Raw genomic sequence first — 27,624 nt, forward strand, 5'->3', positions numbered from 1 at the left:
GAAATACATGACCCTTTTGACTGCTTTTCCTCTTTCCTTCTTTTGATAGAGACACTGGTATGAGAAATCTTTCTCAACTACAAAAGAACCAATGTCATGAGAGCCATGAGAAAAGGTGGTGGAAGGGGTCTGCCTCAGTGCTGGGGGAGGCATCAGGGAGGGGTGAGGCCTGCAGCATGTGCCCCAAAGGCTACTCTGCCCGACTGGGCTGCTGCTCTATGGGAGTTTCAGCCCAAGGATACTATCAATTTCAATATCTAGGGAAACCCAGAGAAGTCTGATTTTTAACTGTTGACTTAGAACAACCAAAACAAACCAAAAAATTCCACTGTGTGGGCCAAACTAACACTGCTTACGCCCTGGGTCTAGCCCAAAGGCTACCCACCAGTTTACAACCTCTGGACTTTGTCTTGCTAGAAAATTCCTCCTGGGGAGTAAGAAGTAGGGACACCAGAGATTCCACTCCCCACAAGACCCTAACCTGACAGAAGCTTCTGGAAAGCCACAGGGTCTGCAGCCCATTCTCACCAGGGCCCCCAGGGGAAGGCAGGCCAGCTAATGGGGTATGGCCAAAGCCAGCTCCAGCAGCAGCCAGCGCAGGCGAGATGTCTCCCACTGCCAGAGAGCGAAGGCCTGCTGCACCCCCGGTGTGGCTCACGCCCTCCTCAGCTCCTTTGGGTGGCTCAACTTGACAGTGAATCCACAGGCAACCCAAACCTTCCTCCCCTTTTCTTCTGGGCCTGAGCCATTTCAGCGGCACCCTGCATCTCAGGGTCAATCAGACAACTCTCGGCCAGCTGTGCAGAAGGAGCCAGAGCAAGTCTCCCTTCGGGAAACCGGAGGCGACTTAGAGTCTCTGGCCCATGTTTTTATGGGCTCCACAAGGTCAGCACATCTGAAGAGCAAGAGCCAACAGTCATGGATGGAGAAGGGGCCACGATGGAAAGGGGCTCTCTAAGACCACAGATGTGGTGGCCAAGTTATAAAATGAGCGTAATAAGGGAGGAGCAGAGCTTCTGGAAGGGGGTCACAGGAAGTGAATGAGAAGACAAGCTTGCAAACTTTCCACCGATGCAGAAGTGGGGATTATGAGAGAAAAGATGAGAGCCCCGAGACAGGGACAACCCCAGGCCTGTCTACACAGCTGCTGGCACCCAATGGGTCACCATGTTAGCTCCTGTAACTGAGAAGGAAGTCACAGAGAGACCAGGGAGTGAAATCTGTCCAGGGTGACATGATATATAATTACATTACAGGTCTCAGATAACATGACCCAAGGGGATAAATGCCTGTCCCTGGGGAGTGACCAGGAGGACAAGAGACAGGGAATACAGAGCGTGTGACATTCTCACTTGAGTGTGCACGTGGCCACTGCCTCTGGCCTGTCCTGGCTGGTGGCCCAGCTGTTCCTGACTCCACAGAGCTGTTGCTGGCATCACCGGACCTGTCACCTGGATCACAGTCAACAGGCTGTGTCTTCCTCCACCTCGTCTGCTCTGTGTGTAGGTGTGACTGCTTCTCTGCTCTACCTTTCACTGGCTTAGGTCAGAATACACCTGATCTGAGTCTTGTCACTTGAGTTGTGCTGCCCTCTGCACCCACCCGCACTGCCTGGCTGAAGAGCTGTCAGCTAACACGAGGCCCAACTCATGCCTCTTCTCAAGGAGCCACCTCCAGGGCCTCCCACCTAGCTGGCGAGGCTAGTGGGATCCATGACTCCCAAAGCATGGCTGAAGCACAGAACGGTACCGAGACAGATCCTCGGGAAATACTGCTGTGCTCAAGAGTCCTAAAAACATCAGGCAAGAAAATTAAAAGTTCCCTACAAAAGAGAAAGAATATGATTGGCCTAAGATCTCAGGCAACAATGGAGGGAACATGTTCATAGAACAGAGATTCAATACCCAGTAAAGCCCTCCTTCACATAGGAGACAACACAAGGACTCTCCAATGTGCGGGGTCAAACTAAATGCTTTAGAGGAAAGGGAAAACACAGTACAAAATAGGGGTCCACACTGGATTCAGTAGGACAGTGACATCTAAATAACTGTTATTAAAATGATTAACTTTTTAACACCAACTTTCCAACGACAAAAAAAAATTTTCTTTCAAAGCCAGAACAAAAACCAGAAAGCACCAAAGGAGACTCTGGATGAAAAACCAAACATACTGGTCATCACCACAGATGCGAATGGCCCTCCTAACACTGGGAGGGGCTCAATTTGGAACAAGTAAACTGCAACCAATGAACAAAATTCAAAATAAAGGAGTAAGCAAAGATACACCATGAAAATGCAACAAAAGAAAACATTTAATAGCAAAACCAGTATCAGTTAAAGTCAGATTCAAGATAAAAAGGATTAATTAGGTCAAAATGGTTCTTAAAAGCTGTAAAAAGGTAAAATATCACAATAAAGTCTTAATCATCAACCTTTATACGTCAAACAACTTGGGATGGAAATGAATAAAACAAAAGCTACTAAGAATCACAAAGAGGAATTCATAAAACCATCTCTCTTAATCTTAAATATACAAAAATAAGGAAGGAGGCAGAGGACTGCAATAAGGTAAGAAATCTGATTTCATGTACACCAAAGTATGTACTCTACAAATAAAAAATAAACATTTTCCAGTATTCCATAAAAGATTGACAAAGAATATGTCTAAATAGGCCACAAAGAAAAATCTCAAAATTTACACAGACTATAATCTCTCACTATAAAGGTGATAAAACCAGAAACTAATAATAAAAAGTTAACAAACCACACATCTACCTAGAAATGAAAAGAAATGCTCTTAGTTCATTTCTTGGGTTAAAAAACAAATCAATCAAAACCTCTTAGGATATGGTCAAAGCAGCATTAAAAAATATACTAGCTAAAATTCACTTATTACTGAAGAGGAAAAAATAAAAAACTAAGATTCAACTAAACAAGTTAAAAGATGGATGTTCAAAACAAGGTCAGGAAGGGGGGAGAAAGAAATCAATAATAAAACTGGGAATCCATGAGTTAGACAAGCAGAACCAAGAAATACATTTAATAACTGATTTTATGAAAATACCAATAAAACTGGTATAATTCTGGCAATGCTAAGCGATAGAAAAAGAACACAAATACATAATATTAGGAATGAGAAAGGAAATACAACTACAGTTATAGAGAATTTCTTGGGGGGGTGGGGAGCCATGCTGTGTGGCTTGCAGGACCTTTGTTCCCTGACCACAGATCAAACCTGGGCCCGGGGAAGTGAAAGCACCAAGTCCTAACCACTGGACCACCAGGGAATTCCCTAGAGCACATATTTTTAAAAATTAAGAGAGTAAAATTGATAACTTGGTTCTAAGAAGTTTAAAATTCTTGATGAAAACAAAAATTTTCCAGGAAAAACTTGAAAAGGCATCAAAGAAATTCTCCCCAAAGTAACAGTGGGTTCTGACAGCTTCAAAAGACTCCTTTATACCTTCAAGGAACAGACAGCCCCTATGCTTTCTAAATTGTTCCAAAAAGTGGAAAAATGTGGAGAGCTTCCCAGATCATGATCTCAAAAACTCTCATCTTAAAATATGACAAAGAAGTTAAAAAAAAAAGTCTACCTCAATCCCCTATTTTGAACCTATATACAATGTCAGTAAAATAACATCAAACAATCATTATGTCCTATACACTAATGATGAAAAATCTGAAAGTGAAATTAAGGAAACACTCCCATTTACCACTGCAACAAAAAGAATAAAATACCTAGGAATAAACCTACCTAAGGAGACAAAAGACCTGTATGCAGAAATCTATAAGACACTGATGAAAGAAATTAAAGATGATACAAACAGATGGAGAGATATACTATGTTCTTGGATTGGAAGAATCAACATTGTGAAAATGACTATACACCCAAAGCAATCTACAGATTCAATGCAATCCCTATCAAACTACCAAGGGCATTTTTCACAGAACTAGAACAAAAAATTTCACAATTTGTATGGAAACACAAAAGACCCCGAATAGCCAAAGCAATCTTGAGAATGAAAAACGGAGCTGGAGGAATCAGGCTCCCGGACTTCAGACTATACTACAAAGCTACAGTAATCAAGACAGTATGGTACTGGCACAAAAACAGAAATATAGATCAATGGAACAGGATAGAAAGCCCAGAGATAAACCCACACACAGATGGTCACCTTATTTTTGATAAAGGAGGCAAGAATATACAATGGAGAAAAGACAGCCTCTTCAATAAAGTGGTGCTGGGAAAACTGGACAGCTACATGTAAAAGAATGAAATTAGAACACTCCCTAACACCATACACAAAAATAAACTCAAAATGGATTAAAGACTTAAATGTAAGGCCAGACACTATAAAACTCTTAGGGGAAAACACTCTATGACATAAATCAGAGCAAGATCCTTTTTGACCCACTTCCTAGAGAAATGGAAATAAAAACAAAAATTGGACCTAATGAAACTTAAAAGCTTTTGCACAGCAAAGGAAACCATAAACAAGACGAAAAGACAACCTTCAGAATGGGAGAAAATATTTGCAAATGAAGCAACTGACAAAGAATTAATCTCCAAAATTTACAAGCAGCTCATGCAGCTCAATATCAAAAAAAACAAACAACCCAATCCAAAAATAGGCAGAAGACCTAAATAGACATGTCTCCAAAGAAGATATACAGATTGCCAACACACACATGAAAGGATGCTCAACATCACTAATCATTAGAGAAATGCAAATCAAAACTACAATGAGGTATCACCTCACACCAGTCAGAATGGCCATCATCAAAAAATCTACAAACAATAAATGCTGGAGAGGGTGTGGAGAAAAGGGAACCCTCTTGCACTGTTGGCGGGAATGTAAATTGATACAGGCCACTATGGAGAACAGTATGGAGGTTCCTTAAAAAACTAAAAATAGAACTACCGTATGACCCAGCAATCCCAGTACTGGGCATATACCTTGAGAAAACCGTAATTCAAAAAGAGTCATGTACCAAAATGTTCATTGCAGCTCTATTTACAATAGCCAGGACGTGGAAGCAACCTAAGTGTCCATCGACAGATGAATGGATAAAGAAGATGTGGCACATATATACAATGAAATATTACTCAGCCATAAAAAGGAACGAAACTGAGTTATTTGTAGTGAGGTGGATGGACCTAGAGACTGTCATACAGAGTGAAGTAAGTCAGAAAGAGAAAAACAAATACCATATGCTAACACATATATATGGAATCTAAAAAAAAAAAAGAAAAAGAAAAAAAAGTGGTCAGAAGAAGCTAGGGGCAATACGGGAATAAAGATGCAGACCTACTAGAGAATGGACTTGAGGATACGGGGAGGGGGAAGGGTAAGCTGGGACAAAGTGAGAGAGTGGCATGGACATATATGCACTACCAAATGTAAAATAGATAGCTCGTGGAAAGCAGCTGTATAGCACAGGGAGATCAGCTCGGTGCTTTGTGACCACCTAGAGGGGTGGGATAGGGAGGGTGGGAGGGAGACGCAAGAGGGAAGAGATACGGGGATATATGTATATGTATAGCTGATTCACTTTGTTATAAAGTAGAAACTAACACACCATTGTAAAGCAAGTATACTCCAATAAAGATGTTAAATAAATAAATACAGAAAACAATCATTATGATGCTTACTAGATATACTGTTCTATATACTATACATATATTAATTCACCAAATCCTCCCAACTATCCTATGAAGTGCTATTATTATCCTTTCTTCCAGATGAGGAAACTGAGGCACAGTAAGTGGCGCAACTGGGACCCAAACCCAGGACACCAGTCTCTAGAGACCGTGCCCTAACCTCTAACGTGGACTGCCTCCCCATTTCAATCCTGCAGCTTATTAAAATAGTAATCCACCACAACAAGGTAGGGTGTGCCGGGGATGCCTGGCTGGCTCTGCACCAGGAAGTCTAGTCATAAAATTAATCTAAGGAACACCCAGCACCCAATCTTGGTATCTGATACCATGATCCAATAAAAGGAACGAGGGCTCCTCAGAGAAATGGCTGATTCAAGGGCTGGAGCAAGGGATATAGAAGATGAGCCTGGAGCATCCTGCAGTGCCAGAAACTAAGAAAGTGTTCAAAAAGCAAAATTATGCAGTGTGTCAGAGGAACACAGGAGCCAAATGAAAGAGTCCCCAATGGCCAAGCTGGAACAATTTAAGCAACAAAATAATGTATTGATAATATTGGTTTATAACCCAAAGTATAAAATATATATCTATGAGTCCATACAGATATAAGTAAATAAACGATTGAATAAATAAACAGGAGACAAGAGACAAATCTTCCGTACAGAAGAATTACAAATAGTGTATGTAGATAATTCCCCACTCAAGGAGACAGTATAACTCCCCACTTCTTAAGTGTGGGCTGTGTATTCTGCCTTCTGAAAAATACAGTATGGAAAGGGGGAAAACAAGTACGTTTACAGTGGAGAAACTTGACAAATACTAGCTCAGTTAGGTGATCAAGGTCAACATCAGTGATAAGTCAGTTCACTAACATGTACCCTTGAAACAATGAGATATAAAAGTGGCACTTTACCTCTGGGGTCCTCCTCCCAATGACACATATCTCCAGTCTAACCATGACAAAAACATCAGAAAAACTAAAACCGAGGGACGTTCTACAAAATACCTGACCAGTACCACTCAAAACTGTTAAGGTCACTGAAAACAAGGAAAGTCAGAGAACTGGCCACAGCCCAGGGCAGCCGAAATGTAATGTGGGATCCTGGAACAGAAAAAGGTTATTAGGTAAAAGCTAAGGAAAGTGGAATAAAGTATGGACTTTTGATAATAATAACATATCAACACTGTTCATGGACTTCCCTGGTGGCGCAGTGGTTGGGAGTCCGCCTGCCAATGCAGGGATCATGGGTTCGATCCCTGGTCCAGGAAGATCCCACATGCCGCAGAGCAACTAAGCCCATGTGCCACAACTACTGAAGCCCGCGCACCCTAGAGCCAGTGCGCCACAACTACTAAGCCTGTGTGCTGCAACTACTGAAGCCCACACATCTAGAGCCTGTGCTCTGCAACAAGAGAAGCCGCCGCAATGAGAAGCCAGCACACCGCAACGAAGAGTAGCCCCTGCTCATCGCAACTAGAGAAAGCCCGCAAGCAGCAACAAAGACCCAACACAGACACAAAAAAACAAAACAAAAACAAAAAAAACACTGTTCATGAGTGGTCACAATGTATCACAATCACATTAACAATAGGGGAAAAAGAGAACTGTCTGTAATATCCCTGTAACTTTTCTGTGATCTAAACCTGTTCTAAAGTCAAAAGTTTATTAATTGCTTAAAACACAGACACACAAGGCTGATAAAATTCAACATCCTTTCCTGATAAAATCTCCTAGTAAGCCAGGAAGAAGACACTACTTCCTTACACTTATGATAAATATTTATTGAAAATCAACAGCACCAGGTTCAATGGTGAAACACTAGAGGCAAATCCATGAAGATGCCTGCTGGCACCACTGTTACCCAATGGGTTCTCCAGGGGCAATTCCCCCGGCATCTGAAAAGAAAATGCCGACTTCTGTTGGCTTTGCCCCCAGAAGCTCTAATTAGGGCTGCATCAACCAGGGTGCACATTTGCAGGAAGTCCTTCCCTCTGGTTCTTTGCCCAGCTTTCTGGCTGGATATCATGCTAGTTTATGTCCTAAATGTGCCCATTTCTCAGTTACTTTTTAAGCAAGATGAGCTATCCAGGCTTTAAGCCACAGATCCCCACGACCCCTAAGACCCAGCTACGCTCCCAGACACTGGGCTCGGCAGAGCCTCTGGGTTCTCCTCTCTGATGTCAGGTCTGCAGACAGAGCAGGCTGGGTGGGCACACAGGACCTGCCCTGCCTGGTATCGGGGGGCCCAGGATGAGGTAAAGCCTGCTCAAAACCCCAGGAATTCTCCACCCAAGATGGCCCTGACTCTTCTGTCAGAAAGGGCTCGGCTCAAATACGCCGAGGTGCGGCGGGGTGCAGGACTCATGGGCTGCCTTCCTGAGGGGCGCACCAAACAGATGGGGGTTTCCTGACCCTTTCGTGGTGGGCTGTGTGTGGCTCATCTGCAACCGCCGAGGAAGTGCTGGCAGGAAAGCCGCACCAGCCACGCAACGCAAGGCAAAGAGCCGGCTGGGCCACACCCAGACCTGGGGGTCTCAGCAGGCCAGGCCGCAGCCTAATCCCTCAAAGTGGCCAACGAGAGTGAGTGACATGTCTGCTGTGGAGGGTGCAGGGCACTCACCGCCCAGACAGTGACCAGGCCCACGGAGGAGGGCCCATCACAGCTGTTCTTACCCAGGGGCTCTGGTCTCAGTGGTTGCCTGGACCCAGACCTGCCGCAAAGGCCCCAGGCAAAATCTAGCACCTTCCTGAGGTAGATAAACTGAGGGCAGTCTCCGTGAGGCCCAAGCTTGCCTAGGTTGAGACCAGATTACGTTGGGACTACTCCAGGGAACATCTCCAGGACCTCCAGGAAAGCAGGAAGTAATAAGGGCCTCTTGGTGCTGTCCATCGCCAATGAAACCTGGATCCCAGCATGACCCATGGGGGTGCTCAGAGATATACAGGGCCATGTCTGACCACCACATCCAGCATGCCAGGCAGAGAGAGACCCAGAGCGAGAGGAGGGCCACGCAGGCCCAGGCGTCTAAGAGATGGCCCCGCAGGGGTGACAGTGCACCAGAAGGGATGGGCAGAGAAAGAAGAGGATGCTAACCTGAGAGCAGGAGATGCAGCTCCTGCAGATCTGACAGAGAAGCTGGTCCAGACGAGAAGGGGGTGGGGTGGCACTGCAAAGAGTGAGGGGTGGGCGCAGGGGGTAACTGTGCTGCGGAGGCCTGGGCGGGAGAGACAGAAAAGGTCTGACACACCTGCCTATGCTCTCTGCAGACACAATCACCACAGGTTAGTAGCGGTGCAGGGTTTCCTGTAAACTCTCCCACCTTCCAATTACCCTCACTACAGTTAAATTTTCTAATCCTCAGGAAAAACAAAAAAACAGGCCTTTTTTAACAAGAACACAGCAAGGATTTTGCAGCCTGCTCCCTGGGTTGATAATCTGAAAGATCAACCACCGATCAAGCCACTGATCCAGCACCACATGGCTTGGATGGAATCTGTGTGTGAGTGTGTGGTATGGTGTGTGGTATGTGTATGTGATGTGGGACGTGTGCGTGTGGTATGTGGTGTGAATGGTGGGGAGTATGTCTGGTGTGTGGTGGGTGTGCGTGTGGTGTGTGTGTGTGTGTGTGTGGTATGAGTGATGGGGAGTGTGTGCTTCTGTGTGTGTGGTGTGTGGTATGAGTGGTGGGGAGTGTGTGTGTGTGTGTGTTTTGGAGTGTATGTGTGTGGCTGTGTGTGTGTGTGTTTTGGAGTGTGTGTGTGTGGTATGTGGTATGAGTGGTGGGAGTGTGTGTGTGTTTTGGAGTGTATGTGTGTGGTTGTGTGTGTGTGTTGTTTTGGAGTGTGTGTGTGTTGTTTTGGAGTGTGTGTGTGTGTGAGTGTGTGGTATGGGTGGTGTGGAGTGTGTGTGTGGTGTGTGGTGGTGTGTGTGTGTGTGGTGTGGTATGAGTGGTAAGCAGTGTGTGTGTGTGTTTTGGAGTGTATGTGTGTGGTGTGTGGTGGTGTGTGTGTGTGTGTGTGTGTGGTATGTGGTATGAGTGGTGGGGAGTGTATGTGTGTGGTGTGTGTGTGTGGTGTGTGGTGGGGTGTGTGTCTGTGTGGTGTGTGGTGGGGGGTGTGTGTGTGTGTGTGTGGTGTGGTATGAGTGGTGGGCAGTGTGTGTGGTGTGTGTGTTTTGGAGTGTATGTGTGTGGTGTGTGTGTGTGTGTGGTGTGTGGTGGGGTGTGTGTGTTTGTGTGTGTGGTGTGTGTGTGGTGGAGGGTGTGTGTGGTATGTGGTGTGAGTAGTGGGGGGTTGTCTGTAGGGGGGAGACCCCCACCCTCCAGCCCTGGGGAGAAGACCCTCAGGCCTGGCCCTGTCTCCCCGCCCCCAATCCGGGCCCAGTGGGCACACTGAACACACAGATTCCTGACTTGCTCCATCTGGACAAAGGGGAGCAAAAAGCAAGGCGACTCTGAGCACGGAGTAGCCCAGCCGTGCAGTTCAACATTAACAAATGACTGAAAGAAGTGAGAGAGTGGCATGGACATATACACACTACCAAATGTAAAATCCATAGCTAGTGGGAAGCAGCCGCATAGCACAGCGAGATCAGCTCGGTGCTTTGTGACCACCTAAAGGGGTGGGATAGGGAGGCTGGGAGGGAGACGCAAGAGGGAGGGGATATGGGGATATGTGTATATGTATAGCTGAGTCACTTTGTTATACAGCAGAAACTAACACACCACGTAAAGCAATTATACTCCAATAAAGATGTTAAAAAAAAAAATGACAAAGAAAACAGGAGACTCTTATTGTGGGCTGATGCCTGTGACGGAGCACAGGGAAACCCAGGCCTTGTCAGGGGTCTCCAGATAGGGTCCGGTTGTTCGCCAAGAAGGACGCCAGCTGGGGAAGGAGGACAACGCCGTGTTGTCCCCTAGTACACCTCACAGACCCCTCTGCCTGTTAAATGACTCCCACACCCCCCACGGGAGCTGCCGGGAAAGGGCCCGAAATGCCCCGTTCACAGCTTGGAGAGAAAGAGAGCGTTATTTCAATTAAGGTCCCAGACTGTCAAAAACATCAAGTTATTAATCTCCTTGTGGCAAATGTACACAGCCAATTGAGCATGCTCTAAATTAGTGTTTGCCGGTAATTGATTCAGCTGCCAGCCCCATGCCAGCCGGCTACAAGCCGGTGACGCCACTAACATTAAGTAACACGAGGAGGTAAAATGCATGCCTGGTTGGGCCTGCAGTCAGATGCCATTAGCACCTGATTTACCCAAACATTAACGTCTTATTGGTTTAACACAATTTACCACACCTCAATTGCAGAAACTGATTTTCATTTTCCCTGGAACCCTGCGTGCAGGCACAGCACAGAGGAGGAGTCTTAATAAATACCACCAGCTGGCTTCCTTGTTTCTCACATGCCTTCCAGATTTTATGACAAACCTTTGATGATAAAACAAAAAGATGAGGCTTAGAACTGGGTCTCCTGGCCAGCGGCCCTTGTCTGAGTCTGAGCGCCGTTGTGCCGGTGGTATGCCCGCCTTCCAGAAAATCAGCCCCAATCTCCCCCCAACCCCCACCCCCAGGAGTCCCTGCCCTTCTTGCCCTGTGTCCCTCCGTGGGGCTGGAGCTGGCCATGCTCTCAGCAGAACGTCCAGAAGGTTCTAGGGATGCTCTTCTAAGCCAGGGGTCGGTGGCCTGCCCGAGAGTCGCTGCCCTGGACCTTCCTGGGCAACGGTCCAGCCTGTGTTAAGGAGGCCACACCTCCTGGGGAGCCCCCACCTGCTTTACACGCGATCTCATACTCCCACTTGGTTAAGAGAAGAATGCTGAAGTTCACAGCGGCAGAGAAGACAGGAAAAAGTAGTTCAGGACATTTTCTTCTCTCTCCTGCCCATCCATCTAACCCGCCCACACGTATTTCCTGATACCAACTGCGGGGTAGACACTGCAGATTAACGAGATGGGGCCTCCGAGAGAAAGTTCCCAGACTCCAAGGACACAGGCCACAAAAGAGCATCCCAGGCTACCTGGGCAGTGACGTGCCTGTGGGGACAGAGAAAGCGACATCGGCCCCCTCACCACGGCAGACGCACCCGGGCTTAGGCTGACACTGGCAGTGGGTGGTGCCCTCCTCAAATCTGGCCAGGGACACCCCAATGTCCCGGGAGAACCATCTTCCCACTGTCTCCAGGGGGTGACACCATCTGCCTCCCAGGGTCACCCCTCCTACCTGCCCTTCGGGAACAGACTCTGTCTCTTGTCCTCATCATCTCTGCCTCAGCTTTTAAAACCCCTCCCCACACTCCACCCCAGGAACCCCCCTGCTCTCAGGCCTCAGGGACCCAGAGATCAGATGGCCCCCCTGCCAGGCTGAGGGTGCGAGGGCAGCCACTGCTTCCTCCCTGTACCCCCTACGGCCAGCCGCAGGGTGGGCATGACGCATAGTAGGTGCACAACAGGGCACACACCTGGCACGTTGAGCTGGATTAATGCCACTGAGCACCCTCAGGGTGGCTGCTTCGGGCCCTGAGCCTCAGGATCATTTCTCCGAGGGCCGTCCCTGGTCCACAGAGGAGGCAGCAGTGGGACCAATCTGGGATGCAGTGTGGAGCGGGAGGCTGAGCCCCCTTTGTAGACAAATGTAAGATCTCCTCGGAGCTCAGCTCAACAAGAGGGTCTCCTTCAAACAACAGCCAACCGCAACGTGTAGACCCTGAATCCCAACTCATACAAACCAGTTCTAAAAAGATAGTTTTAGACAACATGAACTAGACATTTATAACATTAAGGATTATTGTTAACTTACTTAGGTGTGATCATGACACAGTGGTTACATGAAAAGGAAAACAATACCGTCATCCACTGAGACACCCGCTGACGTATTTACAGGTAAAATGACACAATGTCTGGGGTTTGACTTTAAATACTCCAGTAAAACAAAACGAAACAGAAAACCCTGATGGGGACTTCGACGTTCATTATACTCTTCTACTTGAGAGTGGGGGGTATTTGAAATTTGTCATTAAAAGAAAAAAAAAGACCTCTAGGTATTCTGAGTCACCAGCCCCTGACCCAGAACTCACACCCAGGTTGATCTGGCTCTGGGACACCGAGGACGGCTCAGGTCCCTCCCAGGAGCCACCTTCAGAGCTGGACTCCCCGCAGTTTAGGGCACAATGCAGCAGTCAGCGTGGCTCCACACTGGAGCAAGCGAGTCCTGCTCCAATTTCTAGGTTGTTTTATTTGAAGCATCAGCTGTGGGTCACTGTGGGCCAATTCAGCTGGGAACAGGTTTCTGGGCCAGTGCCAATCTGAGGGACCCACTGCCCATGCCACCTCCCTGGCAGCCCCACAGAACTCCTCCTGTCCCAGGTCGGGGGTGGGGGCGGGGCTGGGGCAAGGACCCTGGGAATCCCAGAGCACGGAGGCAAGAGCTAGATGGCTCCGCCCCTTCCCCGTCCTCCTTGGGTTGGCCTGACAGAGCCGGGTCCTTGATGACTCACTTGTTCCATGCCCCTCCTGGGAAGGCACAGCAGCGGGGCCTCCGAGGCCATGTTAACCTCTTACCTCCCAGGGTAAGGGGAGAGAAATATAGAGGCTCCCTGTTCAGGACTCCTTTAAGGGTTATTAGACTTTGAAAAAAGCCGCCTACCCCCAAGCCACGTGATGGTGATTGTAAATGCCCACGGTGCCCACTGCCGACTCTGTACCTCGCCCTCACTCTGCACTAAGGTGCCCGCCTACCCCCAAGCCACGTGATGGTGATTGTAAATGCCCACGGTGCCCACTGCCGACTCTGTCTGTACCTCGCCCTCACTCTGCACTAAGGTGCCCGCCTACCCCCAAGCCGCATTATGGTGATTGTAAATGCCCACGGTGCCCACTGCTGACTCTGTCTGTACCTCGCCCTCACTCTGCACTGCTAAGGTGTCCGCCTACCCCCAAGCCATGTGATGGTGATTGTAAATGCCCACAGTGCCCACTGCTGACTCTGTCTGTACCTCGCCCTCACTGTGCACTGCTAAGGTGTGGAGGCAGAGCGGGCCCTGAGGGTACCTGGGGCGGACATGGGCCCTGCGAGGTGGGGAAGGGGCAGCAGCACCAAGCTCTTACAAGGCCAGGCAGGAGAGGGCAGCCCAGGGTGGAGGGTCCAAGGTAAGATGCTTTTTCGTACTCACAACACTTCTGATAGCAAATATGTAGGTTTTCCACACTAAGCAATTCTCCACCTCTCTGTGGACACCTTCTGACACTAACTAACTGCCAAAGTTAGTGCAGACCCCACAGGTTAAGGGCTCAGTCCCACGAAACTGCCCCCTCTTCAGGCACCAATCACAAGTCCAGGCCTCCTTTACCTCTGACCCATCGGCGTTAAATCAGGGGTTCCCACAAAACCTAGCCTTGGGTTTCATAATTTGCTAGAATGGCTCCCAGAACTCAGGAGAGCGCTTTACTTACTATTATCACTTTATTAGGAAGAATACAACTCAGGAAGAGCCAAGTGGAAGAGAGGCACAGGGCAAGGTGTGGGGGAGGGGCGTGGAGCTTCCAAACCCTCTCCAGGGATGCCAGCCTCCCAGCACCTCCACGTGTTCACCAACCTAGACGCTTTCCAAACCCTTCGGTTTAGGGCTTATGGAAGTGCCATTACCTCCTTAGATACAGGATTGATTAAATCACTGGTCAGAACTCAATCTCCATCTCTAGTCCCTCTCTTCTCCCAGGAGGTCGGGGCCTCCGAGAGTCCCTCATTAGCATAAACTCAGGTGCGGTGGAAAGGGGCTTATTATAAAGAACAACAGATGCTCCTCTCTATCAGGGCATTTCAAAGGTTTTACAAGCTCCGTGCCAGGAACCAGGGGCAGAGACCAAATACGCATTTCCTATTATGTCACAGGGGGAGAAACGGCAGCTTCAGTGTCATCTCCCCACGGGGGCTCCCACGCAGTGCAGTCACTGGTAAGAGACTCGGGAATGGGGGCTTCCTGCCCCAGGAGGTGGCCAGGAGGGGAGCCACTGGGGCAGTTTGGGTCTGACCCCAGGGCTCCTTCACACTGTGGGCCGCAGCATGCTGACTGACCCCTGGGTCCTGGAGCGGGGCTGAGGAGCTGGCCAGAGGAGCTGGCCAGGCCACACCCAGCACAGCAGGGCAGCCCTGGGAAGGCCCCGGGTGGCAACAGGCTCCCTGCAGCCTAACTGGAGCTTCAGGATGATGGAGCTCTCCAGAACGCTTTATGAGCCACTTAACCAACCCGCAACCCAGTCGTCCAAGCACAGCAGACATAATGGCAGTGTTTACACATAAAAATGGCAAGCTGTTTTACTAGCCGCTTTCAGAGTCACAATAGCAGCTATTTGGTAGTTTCCTGCAAATTGCAGCAACAAAGTCCAAGAGTGGAATGATGGGGCACTAAACCACCCTGAAAAGTAATCAAAGACCATTACCATCAAACAGTCTGCCAAGAGCCAGGGAAGTGGCCACAGTCAGAAGAAAAATCCTCTTTGCCCACGACGCCGAAGCCCTACTCCTAATCCCCACTCAATCTGTGCGCCAGGCTGCCGCGCCTCATCTGTTACTTGCTCAGCGAACGTAAATTACTGTTTTTTACAGTTTAATCTTTACCCAGAGAAACACAGCAGCTTACCTTTCCATCTCATATTCTTTCATTCCCACTTTTACAGCCTTCATTACCTGGAGGATGGATATTAAGCAAAGACATTTGTATTAAGGAAATAAGTAACACCGCCTTATAAATAATGTATAGCATTTTTTTCAAAAGAACCTCTTCTTTAAAAAATAAAAATAAAAAAAGAATGATACGTGCACACAGTGGTGCAGAAATGTGACAAATTAGAACTTTTTTAAAGCTCCAAAGTCATACAGTTTATTTAAACCACTCTGGAGCACTTCTGTTCAGAAGTCGATAAACACCTTGGGAGGCAAGCGAAGATTTAGCCAAGACATGTTTGGTGAATACTTAATGCTCAGAAGCCTATGACAACTATCCTAAGAGGTTTCCCTGCTTATAAAACACAGAGAAAATGAACTCGGAGAAGAGATTGTGTTGCCCCCCATGACCCCCATCTGTCTCCTGACACAACTCTGCAAATGTCAGTAAGCAGGTACTGGGCTATCCCAATGGCCCGGACCCATTTCCAAAACTAAACTTCCTTATTTGCTCCTGCTCCTCAGGTAAAGTGGGAAGGTTTGGGAAAGAACCAGGTGAGGGTGTTTTCAAAAAATGGATGATAGTAATAAACGTGCTTGAATCTTGGTTAAGGACCACAGATTCTTTAAAAGGAACTGGGACCGCCAGAATGAGAGGAGGGAAAGCTCTACTGTCCTGGAAGTCGGGACTTCTTGCTGGGAAGTTCCCTGAGGGTGGGTACCTTAAGGTGAGGACAGGCCCTCCCTGCCCTGTCCCCACTGGGGAACAGTAAACAGCCAGCACCGTATCTCGGGTCCGCAGTGACACCTCCTGCCTGCTGGGGACCAGCGCCCCCCCAAGACCATCCACCTCGACACCGCCGTCTTGCCCCACACAGAGCAATGCTGCTTCCCCAGCCCACCCAGAATGGCAGGTCCAATGAGCCAGCACCCAGCTTACCTCCTGGTGGGCCTCGCTGGAAATTTTATTGGTGTAGCGCAAAACCTCCAGCTCCATGTCTGTCTTGAAGACCCGGCTGCAGAAAGGAGAAAAACGAAGCAGCAAGTCAGCGACTTCCAGCAGGAGCTGGCAGACCCCTCCAGGGAAACCTCCACACCCTGCACAGCCTGGGAAGGAGCCCAGGGCTGCAGATGGGCTGCCTGGGCATAGGATGGGGGCAGGATGGGCCACCAAGCCCCAGGAGTGATGAGCCACACTAAGCACGGCCCATCCCGACCCAACGCCAGCCTCAGGGGTGCAGGCTGTTTGCAGTTACAAGATCGGGAAGCCGCTGTGGGTGGCAGAAGCCCAGATTCTGTAGCCAGACACACGGTGCCTCACTGAGACTCAGTTTCCTCATCCATTAAATGGGGATACAATCTACATGGCAAGGCTGTTGGACCTGAATCTTGAGTGTGCTGACTCCCAGGGCTCTGCCCAGATGGCTGAAGAGTTCTCCCATTTCCTCCCGCCACACCCACCCGTCCAGGCAGCCTTGGAAAACCATGTGACTCAGGCCCCCTGCGTGAGATAGGGTCAAGCTGGGAATGGGGACGGGGCGGTGCAACCAACAGACCCTGCCGTCCTTTCAAGGCTCAGCTGTGCCTCCTGCCAGCTGGACTCCAGGGGCGTACTGGGGTCCTCACAATAAGCTCATGTTCATTTGCCCAAAATTGGTTAGGTTTCTGGTCCTTGCAATCAATCTCAACCCCAAGTAAGCCTCCCGTAGAGAAGCTAAATAAATATTCTTTTTCTACTTCTACCCATTTCAAATAAGCACCTCCAGCTCACGGCATTTAAGTGGCAGTGGGCCCAGCCCTTAAGCGCATGGAGTCCTCAGTGCATCCCTCATGGCTGACCCTGCTCCCTTTATGAAGGTGACCTGCCTTCACCAAAGCTCCCACAGAGCCACCTCTCCCTCTCACAGAGGGAACACGCTCAAGCCCCCTCAAGATCAGCAAAGCGGAGTGTCATGATGGCAGATTAGCGCCTGCCCCTCCGTCCACAGCGCACCCCTTGTCCAGCCACTGCCCACCGCCGAGGCGGCTGAGGATGGCAGGGAAGGCGCTCCCACCTCCACCAGAGGCAGCTACCGACCTGTGCTGTCTCCACGACGCCCATGTAGGACAGCCAGCCATTTGTCGCTGGGAAGGGAGGAAGGCATCGTACAGCACAGGGACACCTTCCTAAGACTGTAAAACCTTCCAGGGGATGCAGGAAAGACAAACCCCCAACCCACTGAGACTTCCTCCAGATGAACCTGCCTTCTTTTTTCAGGGGCAGACCCTGAAGCCTAAGCTTGCTCTCCGGCTCCACCTCGGGGCGCTGGGAGCAGCTCTACCCGGGGGAACAGAAAGCTGGTTCCCGTGCCCCGGAGGGTGTGGTCCAAATCCACTCACAGATAACCTAGCGGCCCCTGATGCTTCGTTCCTGCCCTGCTTGGCCCCAGCCCGAGGATCTGTGAGCTGGCAGCGGGTCTCTCTATTCTCCGATGCGGTGATGACCAGAGTGACAACACAGGTGGGAACCAGGCACAGGCTACAACCGCCTCTGACCCCCTGCCTCTCTCTTCAGCCTAGAGCCCTGGTCCAGCCCTCTAGCCACCACTCCAGCCAACACTTTAGACCCCCTAGGACTTGTGCCCTTCGATCCACACAGGCTCGGCCAAACGCCCGCAAGGGATGAACCAAAGCCCAGGCCTGTATGTGCAGGACACGAGGGCTGAGGGGGAAAGCACTCAGCTGGGCGGACGGCACAGCAAGCTGCCACCTGCCTCCACACACCCCAGCTCTGCCAGGAGTCACAGGGGGAGCGTCCAGGCTCCTCTCAACTTCCCCCACCTCGGAGCCCTCCCAGGGCTCCTTGTCACATGAATGAACTCATCCCCTACTTCCTGGAGAACACAGAAGCCAGCAGGTGGACGTACTCTCACCTCTTCTCCAAACTCCCAAGCCTTCCCCACCCCTATCCTCCCCTCTCTCCCTGCCTACAAGGGAAGGGGTGCCCTCTTGTCAGTGACGCTCAGCCCCCCAACACACACACATGGGCTCAGATCCCAGCCCCCAACCGCCTCTGTGCACCTGCCGCTCCTACTGGAAGCTCCATGACCACTCACCTCCTCCTCCAGCCAAGCTTTCCCCCCACCACCCAGCCACGCTTCCAGAAAGGAAACCCTGACAGTCCTTGCCTCCGGAGAGGAGGGAGAGCAGCTTTTACAAACCTCCTCCCCATCTTCTCACTAACCCTCTCCCCTCCCCTCTTCTCCCTTCAGCCCCTGCCACTCTGCCAGCACCGCCTCACCAACATGTGGGATAACAACCGCCAGGGTGCCAAACCCAGAGGCATTCCGTGACCTCCCAAGAGCAAGAGGCACCGTGACGCCTGCCTCTGCTGGCATGTGCTTGGCTGCTTCCCCTCCTCCATCTCTGACGGGCCCTCCCGTCCCTGCCCCCCAGCCTTGCCGCTGCACCTGCTCCCAAACCCCCAGCTCTGGCACAGGCCTCTCAGCTGCGTTCCACCTGCAGGACCCCCCCAGGCACCTCCAGCTCAGCAGGACAGAGACTCCCACCCTTCTGCAGGCTCCGTCTCCAGCCACAGCTCCCCACCTCCCACTGCTTAATGCAGACACCTGGGCACCTCCCTCTCATCCGTCCATCACTCCCACATCCAACCTACGACCAAGGGCGGCAATTCCACCTCCACAACCTCTCACGCCTCCCCTTTCGCTCCGTCCAGACCCCACTCTCTCCAGCCTGGACAACCTCTCCTGGCTCTTCTGGCCTCCAGGCCTGTCTGCTCCCCGACCACAGCTGTGGATCTTCGGGCAATGCAAATCTGACCAGGCTTTCCCTGGCTTAAAACCTTTAGTAGCCTCTAGATGTCGTCCAGATGAAATTAAAACTCTATCCAGCGACCAGGAGGCTCTCTAGGCCACACCCTGCCTGTCTCCACCACTTACCCCCCCACCCCCGACAGGGACTCCTCTGCCTGGAACCAGCTCCTGCACATTCATCCTCTAGCTCCTTTCTCAGAAAGTGGGGAGGGGCTCCCTCCAGCCCCCTACCAGGCTAAATCCCTCCCTCTATTCCCTGGGCAGTCTATGTGAATCCTCAGTAAGCTATCACGCTTGTAATTTCCTTTTCATTTAAGTCTCCCCCTAAAAGCCCATAGCCCTGGAGGGCAGGGTCCCAGGGCTAGAATAGTGCCTGGCCCAGAGCAGACACACAGTAACTACAGGTTAGTAACAGTACCTGGGCATTGCACCAAAGCTGGAAAACACCTTACTTCCAACCAGGAGAGAGAATGGTTCATCTCAAAAAGAAAAGGAGGCCTCCTCCACCCCGCCCTCCCTGGGCCGTTCACCAGGTCGTGGTGGGATGTCGCACAGCCGGGCAGGCCCCGGGCAGCACAGGGCGTGGGGGACAGCCTCCCTGGGCCTCAGCAGTCCGAACTCCCACCACCACTGCCTCACCCCCCGCCACAGAAGCAGGAAGAGGCAGCCCCAGCCTCAGAGGCCCACTTCACAGGCTCTCCGCTCACCTCCTCCCTGCCCCGTAGGCACCCTCAGTCTTGAAAAGAGCCGGGAAAAAGACTCCATCAGCCCAAGGAGAGAGGATTCTTGGAGCCCAGACCATGCTCCCTGCCTATCAGAGATGATAAGCATGTTGAGCCATCGAGGCCCAGAGTCCTGCTTTCTTTTCTAATTTCACTTTGGGGAAGATGACAAACTAGGCCTCTAGCTGGTTGCCTCAGGACTTATTTTTTTAGTCACGTTAAAAAAAAGCAAACTGAACCAGGGCAAAGGCAGTTCCAGTGAAGCTGGCCTGGCTGAGCACTGGCCTGGCCCAGTTGAATCCAAGCTTTAAGGGCCCTGAAAGTAAAGGTTGCTGTGTGCCGGCTCACCCAACTGTCCACAGGGCACTCTGGGGCTGAAGTCTCGCCCTGGTGCCAGGCGTCCCCGCCTGGCCCCGTTATCTCCACAACACAAGCACCAGAAACCGTTTTTAAGATCACGGCAGAAAACAGTAAGACTTTCCAGCATTCTGCACAGTTTCTCCTCATCTGCAGGAAGACTTCACTGCCCTGAATTTGAGGAGGCTATTTCCTTTACTTCCGAGCACAAAAAGGCAAGGTAAGGGGATTCTACTGGGGTTCAGTCTCTGTAGGCCCAGCCGCCTTGGAGTGAGGGATTCTGAGTGTCACACTCAGCCCCCGCCTTGTCCAGCCCAAGGACATGTGGGGTGGTGGTTAGAAATATCATCTGCAAGGCTTCTAGCCCCAGGGGAGGACGAAGGTCACCTCCTCCAGGAAGCATCAGAGGACCAAGGCTCAGGACAGGACAGCACTGATGCCACTTAAGACATCTGCGCAGGACTTCCCTGGTGGTGCAGTGGTTAAGAATCCGCCTGCCAATGCAGGGGACACGGGTTCGAGCCCTGGTCCGGGAAGCAGCTAAGCCCGTGCGCCACAACTACTGAGCCTGTGCTCTAGAGCCCGCGAACCACAACTACTGAGCCCACGTGCCACAACTACTGAAGCCCGCGCGCCTAGAGCCCGTGTTCCGCAACAAGAGAAGCCACCGCAATGAAAAGCCCGCACACTGCAACGAAGAGTAGCTCCCGCTCGCCGCAACTAGAGAAAGCCCGTGCACAGCAACAAAGATCCAAAACAGCCAAAAGTAAAAATTAATTAATTAATTAATTTAAAAAAAAAAAAAAAAAGACATCTGGGCAGAAGGCAACTCAGGCTCTTCCGGCAGCAAGAGGAGGTGCCTGACGTGTGCAGGAGATGAAGGCACTCAGGCAGGGTCCCCAGCTCGTGGCCAGGCCTGTGAGCATCACCACATCAAGGGGGCTGCTCGAGGGGAAAGGCAGCACCACAGGCAGGGTGGCGGGGGTGAAGGCACAGAGTCCCCTGCTACTGGCCCAAAATGACAAAAACTGGACCAAGCTGAGATTCATTCGTGCAATCTTTTTTTTCCTTAAATACTCACAGGTCACAAAACTGCCTCTGGGCATTAAATGCAGGATTAAGACATCAATTAAGTGAGGTCTGAATGCTCCACTGATTAAAATAGTAGCAAGACAGGATGAAGTATTTCCAAAATCAGTCTCTAAGCATCAAAGTGCCACAGCGTTGCACAAAACCTACTTGAAGGGACAGGAATTCCATCTCTCCCGCAGATGAATGTGCAGGGGCTTCTGCGGGAGAGGAGTGCGGGAATTCCATACCGCATGACCCCCACGGCCATTCCTTCCCTACCCTGTGACCCAGGGATTCAAAGGGTAAAATCCCAGAACAACAGGAGGGACAGAAAGGAAAGAGCTGGTTGGAATTACATATCCTCAGGAAGCTCAATCCATAAGTCCTCTCAGAGAAACCAGAGCCAGGAAGAAAACGGTGGTTCAGCCCGTGGTGAGCTGAGTGTGCCTGAGACCTGACCGGGGCCAGGCAGTCGCGACCCACGTGCAGGGAGAGCTGGGACCAGGGCCTGAATGCTCCCACCTCCTGTGTCCAGCCTCCCAGTGCACAGTAAGTCAGGTTCTCCCCCCTACTCTCAGGTCTCCACTTTCCACTTAGCTTTCTCCTTGACTTAGGGTTAAATGCCTATTCACCGGGAGACAAAGACAGCAAGCCTACTGGAATACTTTTCATAGACACACCAAGAATCTAAGTCATCATCTACGTACCTTTTCTAATTTGGGACACATTACCCAGGATGCAGGATCCTGGTACGTGTCTGCCCCAAACCATCCACCCCTCACCGTCTCCCGTGCACAGAAAGGCAGGGGAATAGAAATAGACAGCTTACCCCGCTGCCTGATGAATACACACAGGCCACCTCCGCTCCGTGTAATTAACAGCTCTAACACTGGCATGACACCGACTCAAGTTAACACGGCCTCACTCAAAACCCGAGAAGGCGCATGGCAATGGCTGACATGCTTGCTTTTCTGTGACGCTTCCAGAGGTGCTTAACTGAAATCCACGGCGCTGAGCTATTAGACAGCACAGAAGTATCTCCTTCTATTTCCTACCCCACCTTCAGATCAATTTAATCATCTGCTGAACAGGAAAGCAGAACCACAGCCTAAATTATGGAAGTGAGAGACGCCTGCTCTTATTAAGTTTCAACTTTTGACCTCCACGTTCAAACTGCAATACCTAGCACAAGGAAAGAAATGATCAGCTATGATCTCATGTTTGTGGGGAAGAAGAGTATGATTATAGAGGAATTTACAGGAAATCAAAAAGGTACTGCTTGAGAGAATGGAAAACAATAAATCAGTCACAGAAAGGAAATGAATGACACCCAAACGTAAATGAGAAGTGAAGCTTCCCCTGTGCTGGGAGAGGCTGCCTGTTGCCTCCTAATCAGACAGGCTCCGGGAAGGATCCCAAATCCCCAGCTCAGCCGCTACCTGGGAGCTGGGGTACATGTGGGTGGCAGGGCGCCGTGCTGGGGGAAGCATAGCTGCACGTCCCCAGGCCCTCCACCCCACCACACCCTGGCCTCCACAAGATCTTTTCTGTGGGCTCTGAGCAGGTCGGATGGCCAAGAATGAACCGAGAGAGAGGCTGACACTCAGGCAGCACCCCCCACCCCTCAGGGTACTCCTCAGAGCCACACGGGACAGCATCAGAGCCTGGAACCATTGGCCTGGGCTCAGCTCCTGGCTTTTTCTTGGGCAAATCACTTTCCTGTGCCTCAGTTTGCTCACCTGTAGCATGGGGATAATCAGAGTCCTACCTTATAACATAAATAAAATACCTCTTTAAATACGGTGACGTGTGTCAAGTGCTTAGCATAGCACCTTGCACAAAGGAAGTCTCAAAAGGTGACAGCATGATTACTAGGATGTGTTGTCACTTGACTTTTGCTCTCACTCAATCCTTGAGCCATCCATCAAGGGAGACCACGTCCACTCTGCAGGTGTGGAAAATGAGGCTTGGTGTTATACACTGAACACTGTGTTCCCCCCAAATTCATAGGTTGAAACCTATCCCCAGCGTGATAGTATTTGGAGGTAGGATCTTTGGGGGGTACTTAGGTCATGAGGGTGGAACCCTCATGAATGGGATTGGTACCCTTATAAAAGAGACTCTAGAGAACTCCCTCACCCCTTCTGCCATTTGAGGACACAGAAAGAAGACGGCCGTCTATGAACCAGAAAGTGGGTCCTCACCTTGGCCTTGGACCTCCCAGCCTCCAGAACTGTGAGAAATGAATTTCTGTTGCTCATAAGCCACCCGGTCTATGGTAATTGTTAGGCAGCATGAATCTTCACGTCCATGCTGTGAGTTAGGCATTACTACATCCCCATGTTATAGATGAAGAAGCTGAGGCTCAGAGAAGTTAAGTGACTTCCTGAGGTGGGTGGGCTGGGGTGAGAATTTGGATATGCCCGACTGGATAGTTTTTCCATTACCCCAGGTAACTTCTCTCCACGGGCCGAGAGGGGGGCGTTGGAAAAAGCATCCAGGACAGGGGCCCAAAGATACATCAATGAGCCATAATTTAATACCATGGAAACCCAGTCTCTCCTATAAATGAGGGGTCTGCCCACCATTCCACCCAGAATCCTTCCTTCAGTTACCGGAGGAGGGAGATGACGGTGACTCACATGGCTCCCACCAAGAATGACTGCAGTCACTACAGAGGCCAGAACGCACGCTGCTAAAACACACCCCTGAGGCAGTAAGGACAATGTGACATTTCTAAAACAGTTCTACTGCCATCAAATGCCAAATAAGTCCTTTCTGCTGTTGGCTTTAATAAAACTGGGAAGTATCTTATGAACGCAGAATCTACCTAAGAGCCTTGGAAATGTCACCAGAATTAAAGCATGCTCGTTCCAAAGTGACAAACTAATGACTTGTCCCTCAGGAGATGCTGGGGTGCACAACCCAGCCCTGGTCTTCAAAGTACTCAGAATGTAAGCGGCCACAAGGGATGCCACACCTGGGACATAGGTGGACGTGGTCCCTGAGTAGCCAGGATTTATTCTTCTGCCAACTGGGGGCTATGGAGGGGCCAGGCATTTGTTACTTCATCAAAACAAGAAGAGGTGGCTGTGAGCTGGAAGGACACAAGCCCCCATGCTCACAGAGTGTGCGGCCAGGATGGGCTCCGGGCCAGGGCTGCCGACAGAGCTGCTGGCCCGCCTACCCGCCAGCTCTCGCAAGGGTCAGTATCGATGCCTGTCGACAGCCCTCAGATCTTCGCCTCTGGACCAGCCTCTCTCCCAGTGGCACCTGCCTCAAACTCAACACACCACAAACAAGTCCCTCACCTGCCAAAGCACCTGCCCCATCTTGGTGACACACCACCCAGCTGTTCAGGACAAAACCCCAGAGTCACATTCAACTCCACCCTTCACTCAGGCATCAAGGCCGGTTCCTCCCAGGAGCGTTCCCCTTGACTGCCCCTTACTCTCAACTCTGTCACCTACCCCTCCACAGCCACCTGGACCCTGCAGCAGCGTCCTAACTGGCAGCCTGCTCCCACTCCTGCCCCACAGCTTTAAAAAACCCAAACCTGGGCTTCCCTGGTGGCGCAGTGGTTAAGAATCTGCCTGCCAATGCAGGCGACACGGGTTCGATCCCTGGTGCTGGAAGATCCCACATGCCGCGGTGCAACTAAGCCCACGCGCCACAACTACTGAAGCCACATGCCACAACTAGTGAAGCCCATGCGCCTAGAGCCTGTGCTCCACAACAATGAGAAGCCCGCGCACCCCAACGAAGAGTAGCCCCCGCTTTCCGCAACTAGAGAAAGCCTGTGCACAGCAACGAAGACCCAACACAGCCAAAAATTTTAAAAAAACAAATTAAAAAAAAAAAAAAAAAGAAAACCTGATCCTACCATTCTGCTGCCTAAATCCTTGAAGGTTTCCCCTGGTTCCCATTTCTCTCAAGACAAAGTCCAGGCAGACACCACGGCCCACCCGGCCCCTGCCCATCTCTCTAACCAACCTCAGGGGTCACTTCCGCAGTGTGCGGCTCTAGGCTGGCCACACAAAGCCACCAACCTTTCTTGTCTCCAGCCTTTGAACAAGTGGCCCCTTGGCCTGGATCACGCTCTCCTTCTCCCCACTCTGTGCTTCCCCCAAACTCAATGGCTGACTCACCCTCGTCCTCAGGCCACAGTGTTCCCAAGTGCTTCAAGACTAGGTGAGCAAGTTCTCCCAACTAGACAGGGAACTTGACGCATGGCCTTAGGATCAGATGTGAGGAGTCCACACGCCTCCCAGTCAGGGGACAATACAGCCAAAGCCCTGCCTCTCCTCTCTCCTACATTCAGAATAAGTGCAGCCATACAACAAATAAAACACGTTTTAGTGCTATAAAAGAGCAACTCGAGGACTTCCCTGGTGGTGCAGTGGTTAAGAATCCGCCTGCCAATGCAGGGGACACGGGTTCGAGCCCTGGTCCAGGAAGATCCCACATGCTGCGGAGCAACTAAGCCCGTGCACCACAACTACTGAGCCTGCGCTGGAGAGCCCGCAAGCCACAACTACTGAGCCCGCGTGCCACAACTACTGAAGCCCGCGCACCTAGAGCTTGTGCTCCGCAACAAGAGAAGCCACCGCAATGAGAAGCCCACACACCACAACGAAGAGTAGCCCCCACTCGTCGCAACTAGAGAAAACCCGTGGGCAGCAACAAAGACCCAACGCAGACAAAAATAAATAAATAAAATAAATAAATTTTAAAAATAAATAATTAAAAAAAGAAAAAACAACTTGATGGCTTAGGAAGAAAACTGGCAGCACATCAGTGGAGGGCCTCTTCAAGGGCCCACAGAGGCGATGCCCAACTGGAGGCACCTTGCCCTGCTGTGACCCAGCAGAAAACACACTGCAGGTAGGGCTATCAGTACCAGCAAAAAAAAGAGAGCAGGCAACATAAGACACGTAAAAAGGATGCCAACTAGTCAAGACATATGCGTGACATGAGGAAAACATGTTTACCTTTCTGGTAATAGGATCATGTATGATGTTTACTTTTATTCTTTTTCACTATCTACTTTAACTGAGCTATATACATTTGGCTCATTTATGGTAAGATTTCTTTTAAAAACTCCTAAAGAAAAAGAGAAATTTAATTGACATTCGAGTGACGTGTGCCCTTTTGGAAAAACAGACCAACTGACAAACAAAAAATACAAACAGAAGAGGCTGAGAGAAGAGTTCTAGGGACCAGCTTGTCTGAGGGGCTCTCTGAGATGGAGTGGGCGGGAACAGCAGGGTCTCTCACCTTCCTGGGCTGAGCACAACAAACAGCCACAAGCCATACTCACCATTCCACAATCTCCGGATGAAGAATGGTGTTGTTGACATTGAACCTACAGACAGAAAACAAGTAAAGTCCATTAGTTCAATGGTCTATCATCTCCCAGCAAGAAATACTTCATTCAAGACATACCAAGAGAAAGCCTGACCAAGAGAACTTTAACTTCATGACTCCCTGGACAACAGAAGGCCTGCTGCTGCTCACGTCCTGCAGCAGACTTGGCAGTCCAGGCCACGTCCTCCAAGTGCAGTCAGTTGGAGAACAAGCTGCTTGGCTGCAAAACGTCATCCTCCACCCTCGCTAGGCAGACAGCATAGCCTCTTCCATCAAGTATACCAACATATACATAATAGGAGTTCCAGAAGAAAAGGAGAGAGATAATGGAGCAGAAGAATATTTGAAAATATAATGGCCAAAAACTTTGCCGATTCCATGAAAAACATCAATGTAAACATCCATAAAGCTCAATGAACTCCAAGTGGGATAAACTCAAAAGAGATCCACACCCAGACACATAATCAAACTGTCAAAAGAAAACCTTAAAAGCAGTAAGAGAAAACAAATTCATCACACGCAAAGGATCTTCAGTAAGATTAATGGCTGATTTCTCATCAGAAACTACAGAGGCCAGAAGGCAGAATATGGGATGACATATTCAAATTGCTAAAAGAAAAGTATCTGTCAACGAAGGTTCCGTATCCAGCAAAGCTATGCTTCATAAATGAAAGAGAAATTAAAACAGTCCCAGATAAACAAAAACTGAGCGAATTCATCACTGGAAGACCTAGCTTATAAGAAATACTAAAAGGAATCTTTCAGATTATAGCAAAAGGAGTTTCTAGAGAGTAACTAGGATCCATATAAGGAAAAAAAGGGCACTGGTAAAGATAATTACATAGGCAAGTACAGAAACAGTGTAAATGTATTTTTTGTTTGTAAGTCCTATCTGATTTAAAAGACAACTGCATAAAGCAATAATTATAAACCTGTGTAGATCACTGCGAAATGTATAAAGATGCAA

At 49.9% G+C, this 27,624-nt stretch overlaps 1 protein-coding gene across 2 annotated transcripts in view; it reads right to left on the reverse strand.

The window, feature by feature from the left end:
• Positions 1-27,624, reverse strand: part of PEPD (peptidase D) — a 114,941-nt gene that overhangs the window by 53,641 nt on the left and 33,676 nt on the right. For both annotated transcript variants that reach the window (XM_061173285.1, XM_061173284.1), the window contains exons 7-9: positions 26,611-26,655; positions 16,269-16,344; positions 15,306-15,352 (exon numbers count right to left, since the gene is read on the reverse strand). In XM_061173285.1, the coding sequence (XP_061029268.1) occupies positions 15,306-15,352; positions 16,269-16,344; positions 26,611-26,655 (168 nt within the window). The remainder of the gene's footprint in view (positions 1-15,305; positions 15,353-16,268; positions 16,345-26,610; positions 26,656-27,624) is intronic.

The sequence above is a fragment of the Eubalaena glacialis genome, chromosome 18 (assembly GCF_028564815.1).
Source record: "Eubalaena glacialis isolate mEubGla1 chromosome 18, mEubGla1.1.hap2.+ XY, whole genome shotgun sequence".
NCBI lineage: Eukaryota > Metazoa > Chordata > Mammalia > Artiodactyla > Balaenidae > Eubalaena > Eubalaena glacialis.